We start from the raw sequence: 7,326 nt of genomic DNA, 5'->3' as shown, positions 1-7,326 counted from the left end.
GCTAGTAACTGTTTTTTTGATCCACCACATAAGCACACAGTTAACAAAATATATGTATCCTCATCCACATTCGTAAAAACTACTTGACTGAAAAAGTTTGCGGCATCTGTCGTGAATTTAAGCCAATTTAAGCGTAATTCCTTTGGAGTGTGTGGTGAGATACACACGCTTTTTATCTCTCTTAGCTCCTGACCACACAACATATTGGAATACGGCAAACCGCAACCTAAATCGGTTTAAATAATTCCTCTCATTTATTTTCCTCGTCGGTTCTGTGTTCTTGTTTGGGTTGCGCACCTTTTTCGATCAATCAATTTTCGGCTGGCCATTTAATTTCGCTTTAATCTTTGGGGCTACAGTTCATTGCCCACTTCATTAGTGATAAGGGCATCGGAACTGCCGGTGGCTCCCACTTTGCCCCTACCGATGCAGCAGGAACAAAGGAGGTGCTGGCAACGGCATCGGCATCGGCATCCACTTAAAAACAATGGTGAAGCAAAAACAAAGGAACGTGGAGTGCCCGGAGCGGAGGCTATATGGTGTGCGAGTATATACATATATATGGGTATGGACATCCTTCGTGTGGGAGGATATCCAGCGGGTCCGGAAGGTATGCCGCACTCTAAACAGGAGAGCGGATGGATGGAAAAACAGTGAAATCGAACCAAAAACCCAATGGCTGTCATGGCTGGGATGGCGGGGAAGCCTGGGGGGCAGAATACCCGGCGGACTTGCAAGGCTGGGAAAAATAAACAAATTTAACGCTTTTATTGCCATTGCACGTTGCTCCGCTCCGGTTTTTGGGCTCCGGTTCGATTCTCTACGAAAATTAAATTAGGTAGAACCGGAAAATTTCAGCCGGCAACAGTCGAGATGCGATTACGCTCTGGCCGTCGTTACGGAATTGATAGCGGATATAAATGTTTAATGTTTCGGCAATAAAAATGCAGAGCAAAGAAGCCACAGCGGAAGAAGTCGGCTGATAAAGCGACTTTATGATAAATTCAGTTTGCGGCTTACGCACAATTTAATTTGCTTAAAAATCAATAAAAATCATTAACGTTGGTTAGCCACCCGCTTGCTCAACTTTGTATTTCAAAGCCCTTTTCAAAGGTACTTTAATTCTTTGGAGCTGTGGAAATCATAATGCCGACTCATAAATAATTAATAATCTCCGAGAAAGGCTTATTACAAGGCAACGGATTTCGCAGCACCTGCAGCTTTAAAATGCTTTTTAAAAAGCCAAATTATGGGGTCGAATTAGTTTGCGGTTGGATTATGTGTGCTTGTTGTAAAGGAATCTCTTGAATAAAAGCAGAATTGAGCACGCTTATTATACATTTTCGAAATATGTTCAGATTTCTTTGTAAATAGAGAATATATGACCAATTCTGTGCAAGTCATTGTAAACCGACGATAAAGACAAATAGCAGAGCAAATGCAATGACAGCACTGCTAAGATTGAGTAATGATTGGGATATACAAATCAGCAACAAGTGGGGGTTTAAAGTGCAACACTTTATTATCAGAACTTGTCGCCTTTGTGGTTCTCCGCGATGTCACTCCCGCTGATCGGATACTGCTGGAAGACCCTGCTCCTGCCCAGCTGCACGGATTCCAGCTGGTTGGCGGGCTTGTTGTGGGCCAGAAAGTGGTTTGTGTGCCAGAATTGGGTCTGCTCCGGGGGCAGCGACTGTCGTCGGATGCCCAGCAGGCGGTTGCGCACATCCACGAGACTGGCGGAGTGCGGCTGGAGCCACTGCACCACAGGAATGGCCAGGGTAGTGAGACCCAGAGTGATTACACTCACTATTATTAGTGCAATCCAAGTGTCCGTGGCATACGACTCGTATTTGGAGCCCTCGATAACGCAGAGCTGCAGAACAAATCCTGTGGCCAGGGCCAACTCTGTGTGGAGGAAGGGTGAGCACTCCAGGAGCCAATGGATTCCCTGACTCGAAAGCACTCCCAAGGTGATGTATATGAGGCAAAGGAACAGGAAACAGTGCTCCGACTGTTCATCGCTGTAGATGCACAGCAGAGCCACTATCAAAGTCATCTGGATGAGTCCGAAAAGTAGGTAAACCAACTTGGGAGTGTATCTCATCAGGAGCAGGGCTCCAAAACTGGTGCCAGCCGAGTACAGAACAAAGGGTATATAGAGCTGAGTTTGCTGCAAGTATCCCACCGTGCTGCTCCACGTTAGCTGCATGTAGGTGGGTGAGAAGAGGAGGCAGCTCTTCTGGAGGCACACCAGAGATCCACCCAGGATCAGCACCAGCCACTGCCTGCTGTCCTTCAGTTGGTAATCCGTTCTGTCCACAAACTGCGCCAAAATCGCCTGGCGCGGCAGGAAGACCATTTTCTCCTCGTTAAGCAGATTAAACACCAAATCCCTTGATTCCTTGTAGTTAATGCAGCCCGTATGGTGCAGCAGCTCGTTTAGACAAACTAGGCAGAGTAACAGCAGATTGATTCCCAAAGCAATCAATCCGCTGCGCTGCGGTTCCAGCTCGTTGAAAATCACAAATCCTGTGGCCATTCCTCCGGCATATAGAGAGTTGGCCAATGCGATTCTGGACGGTCGTGATCCAGAGGCATCACATCGCAGGCTCACGTAACTAAAGCCGGCCAAGTACTGCACACTCAATCCCACGTAGCTGAAGTAATAGCTAACAGCTGGCAAAAAGAATGGAAAACTTAACCAAAAGGTTGGCAGATGTCTCTGTCTTTCATATGTCAGCATTCGCAAACAATTCTCTGATTTTATCAGGAAACATTCCGACGATTACTCACCCAACTGTCTAGTCAGCATGAAGCAGCTTCCCATCAGCGAGCAGAGAAGCCCGTAGAAAATAATATAGTAGTGATCGTAGCTGTACTGCTGTTTCTTGTGCTTCCTGAGCGTCCATCCCAGGGTCAGAGCCAAGGCCACCAAACCGCCCACTAGGGCGTACCAATGGGGCCACAGGTTGTCGTATACATAAGCCGACTTGGCGTAGTAACCCAAGGAGAAACCACTGGCCCACAAGCAACCGAGGACTGGCCAAGTTAAATGGAGAATAAGAGTGACAAGTAATAGATCCTGCAATGGTTTTACCCAATAAATCCGGCAGTGACAACATGGCCATGAAACGCTTCCACACGTTATCCACCATCGATGGCAGCCTCATTCGGGTGGAAATTTACAGCACATCTACTCCAGGCGGAAAGCGAAGTCGAAATGGAGATGCATTCGAGGTTTTGGTACTGCCGCCACAGGTGGTTATCATCACCCGATACCCGATAGCACATCTTGTTGCGAATGTCTCCAAGGGAGTGGATAAGATAAGGAGCTCGGAACAAGCGACACCCTAATTAAACGCTGATGATGATGATGATTGGCCATAGAAACTCCACCACAGTATCTTTTCTAGCAAAGTGAATGAAGTTTCTCAAGAGCATATTTATAGTTCTAGCTGGAGAAGTATAGCTATATTTAGCTACCAGATGTAAGCAGGGGGGTCCAAAATGCATATATGTGTAAGTTATACGTCAGTACGTCTCGATAACAATGTTATAAATCATGATAACTACAAATTAATATCAAATGTTCCCGATTAATTCAAGCACTGCACACATGTTTGTTTAATCATGAGCTTATCACTATGACACTATTCCTCATTCCAATTTATTGACATAATTTATAACATCAAATATCCCCGAGGGTTTGCGTAGTAATGATAAGCGGGAGTTGTGAAAAACCAAGCCATTTAAAGCCAAAAGCAAAAATTGTTTAGCTTTTATAACTATTTAAAATAAATTTGTATCCTTTTTATTTTAGTAATGACTTCAGTAAATTGTCGATCAACCTTGTAATTATATAATTATTAGAAGCATTTAATAATTGCTCAATTATTTTGCGTAATTGCTTTTACGTACTACGTCCTTGTTTATATCCCTTCCCAGAGATACATTGTATTCCCTGTTGGCCACAACTAACCCAAATTAACCTCTCCCATAATGACATACTTTCTACCTCCCAAAGTCAGGTGTTTCCTTTCCCTTCCATCCATGCAACCTCATCTAAAACCCGACGCTAAGTGCATTCTTATTTACCACAAGCCCAAAAGCATGCTACACATTTTTGTGTGTTCTGTTGGGTCCTTGGGGGTTTTATATGCACAAGATGTACGCACGAGCATAGCACCCTCTTCTGCATCCCAACCTCTGCACCTGGGGCAGCATCACGCTAATTAGTTGAAGTTGTGTTGCAAGTGTTGCAGTTAATTGACTTTTGACGACCCGTTGTCCGCTGTGGTGGATGGGAAACTCGTCATGAAGGAGGACATGGAGGAGATGGAGAAGGTGGATGGGAAATCCTCGGTTAACCCCATAGCTTTTTATGTGAGGGATTTTTTTCTGCATTCTTTCCACTATCCGGGCGAAGGATTTTCGCCAAAGTTCACTGGGATTTACTTTTCGAGACGCTTATGAATTCAATGAAGCAAACACTAAGCTGCCTCTCAGCACTGCTCCTTTTGGCCCTCGGAAAAGTGTTGCCTTTTCGAGAATGCTCGGGGCCAACTATCTCGCTTTTTCGCTTTTCCATCCGTTTTCCCAGCTTCTTAGACTGCTTAACAAGATTTGCGCTGTAATTACGCATTAAATAAGTCCGGGGAATGCAGTCTGCCCGCTACTTCTTATAAACACTTCACGTCTTGGGCCATAAAACTAAACACATTGTGCGGCCATAATAATAAATTCTGTTCAGTGGCAGCTGCAAGCTGCAACCAGCGTAAATAATAGCAAATGAAATTATTTTCTAATGGTCCAGAATCGACCGTTTGATGGCTAGTAATATAATTTAATCGCCGCCATGGGAGACAGCGATGGAGAGGGATTGATTTATCCACTAAATACTCTGGAATTGGTTCATGTCACCCATTAAATACTAGCGTTGATTTTCCCTGAAAACTATGCAATATAAACTTTAATCGAAGCATCCTTAGTGTGAATTTGCCATTTTTTGTGGCACAATGTTGGGACTACTTATTAAGTCTATACTACGGTAGTTTTGAAAAGAAACAGGGTAAAAATCAAATCATTTAGCTTTTTGTGGCACTCTGCATTGATTTCCCTCCTGCCATTTAACAAGAATATCAATTTAAGCAATCTGAAATACCCAGCGATACCCCGTGGCCATCGCTTGCAACAACTGCGATGACGACGACAACGACCGGGGAAAGTGCATTTAATTTCGCTGAAGCGGCCACTTAGTGGCCCTCGACAAGTCGGAGGAGGAGGAGGAGGTGTTGTCGGAGGCGCCTCCTTCCGTTGCATAAATTAAATTAAAGCTGCGCCAGTGAGCCACGGAACAGCCGCACAACAATTACTCAGCGGGCAAACGCCTAAATCATGTTGCACAGCTCGCTGGTCCGCCCCTCTCCGCTCCTTCTCTTCACCCCTGACCTTCAGACATTTGCAAATGTGTAAACATTTTTCAGAGGCGCCCCAACCACCCAACCATCAAGCCACCCAATTTTACCCATTTGACCGGGTGGCCAAAAGCCAGCACCTACGAGGCGTGCTCTCCATGTGTCACAGATACTTTGCACTGATTTATGCAAATTGCCTGTGGGCAGAGCGGTCGGTGGGGGAAATCATGAAAAATCGTTAATTGTGCAAAGTGCTGGACGTTTTTCATTAAAGTTTTCCCTCCCATCTTCCCCTTCCGCTCTATCAGTGCACACATGCTGACCAAGGGGGTCGAGTGTGGCGCCTCTCGCCTGACTTTCAGCAATTATGTAAATTTTTAAGAGTGCAGCAAGAGTTAATGCTGCTTGCTGCATTTGCATTAAAATTGATTCACTTTAAAGCATTCGGCTGCAAGTCAAGGAAAACGCATTATCCCAATACCCATTGCGAGATGGGTATGATGTGCTGGGCAGCAACATAATCATATTCACATATGAGAGCACTAACATTTAACTTAAGCATTTAACATAAATAAATAAAGTAGCTTTCAAAATGAAATACATTTTGTAATTTTACGCCCATGTGTAATAGCTTTTGAGCTTGGCGATTTATGAGTTAATTTTTTGTAAAAATCATTGAATAGTTTATTTTTAAAGTAGCAACAAAGTCGTTGCTTTCTTTCGATTTTTAATTTCATTTCCCAGTCGTTGCTGGCATTGCTGTTCTTATCGCTGACCATTTTTGTTTCTGCAGTAATTTTATGCAATGCAGCTGCAACAAAGTGCATTTTAAATGTCTGCCTCATGCGATTTGTGTGTTAATTTTTCATGAGTCAGCAGCTAAGTTTGATGTGCTGCTAGGCGGTCCAGTTTAAAGGGAATTTAAGCTCATTAAGTAAACCCTTTAATCCTGCTGACGATTTAGAAAATTCCCCTTTCGGTATTAGTTTTTAATTAAACTTTAGATTCAGAGAAAAAGTAAACAAAAAAGTTCAGTTCAGCGACATGACCTCATCCATTATTACACCGAATCGTTTCATCCTTGTTCTTCCTCTTTTATTTTGTTCACTTTTCCGCTGATGGGAAGCCTTTAATCAAACAACAGGCTATGAATAATTTTATGACTGAAAATTATTTTTATCTAAATAATGTCAGTCTAAGAACAACGAAGGCCAGCGCAATCACTCAAGTTCAACGAGTTCCGTGAAAGTTATTAGCCAGTCCCAGGACACAATGGAGCAGCAGGCAGCCAGAGAAAGATAGAGAGAGAGGAAAGCTCAAATAGCGATAGAGATGGAGATAGGGAAGAGACAGAGACAGCAATAACGCCTGGCTGCAGCTTTTATTTGCCTGCAGATAAGATTTATGCTTCCATCACAAAGATAGGTATATTTTTTGTAGTCGCATGAATTTTGTTTGTACACAGCAAAAAACCTTAAGAAAAATTGATAATAATAATAATAAATAAGACTAAGTAATCTTTTCTTGTTAAAACTGATTGTTATGTCTAGTAACTGTTATCTAGCAACTATTAAACCATAATGTTACAATAAATAGACTATATTATTCTTAGTGCACCACCGTGTGTGACAGTTGAAGTTTAATAAACAAGAACGGCTGCAAAAAAATGACAGGAGTATGTACCTCCTAAAAAAAAAAACAACCAAACTAGAGGCCATTCACGTCGGCATAAAAAAGGTTATGAACGAAAACCTATGTCGGAGGTACTGTTGCTCCCATCCTAGCTTCAAATTCCCCACTTTTTCTGGACTTTTTATGCAGCCCTATAAATAAAGCAATAACATCATTTTGAAGTATCTCATTACGTGCTACGGCAGTCATGAGTGCGCCACTGCCATTTTTTACGACT

At 43.1% G+C, this 7,326-nt stretch overlaps 1 protein-coding gene across 1 annotated transcript; it reads right to left on the bottom strand.

The window, feature by feature from the left end:
• Window positions 1-1,371: 1,371 nt before the first annotated feature.
• Window positions 1,372-3,213, bottom strand: LOC120450114. The gene is made up of 3 exons (XM_039632936.2): window positions 3,101-3,213; window positions 2,797-3,042; window positions 1,372-2,679 (listed from the first exon to the last, which is right to left on the bottom strand). The coding sequence occupies exons 1-3, from the start codon at window positions 3,171-3,173 to the stop codon at window positions 1,526-1,528; spliced, it is 1,473 nt and encodes a 490-aa protein (XP_039488870.1). The 5' UTR covers window positions 3,174-3,213; the 3' UTR covers window positions 1,372-1,525.
• Between the last annotated feature and the right edge of the window lie 4,113 nt (window positions 3,214-7,326).

The sequence above is a fragment of the Drosophila santomea genome, chromosome 3L (assembly GCF_016746245.2).
Source record: "Drosophila santomea strain STO CAGO 1482 chromosome 3L, Prin_Dsan_1.1, whole genome shotgun sequence".
In the NCBI taxonomy this organism is placed as follows: Eukaryota; Metazoa; Arthropoda; class Insecta; order Diptera; family Drosophilidae; genus Drosophila; species Drosophila santomea.
The sequence above is the reverse complement of the archived record's forward strand: the minus strand, read 5'-3'. Positions and strand labels throughout refer to the sequence as shown.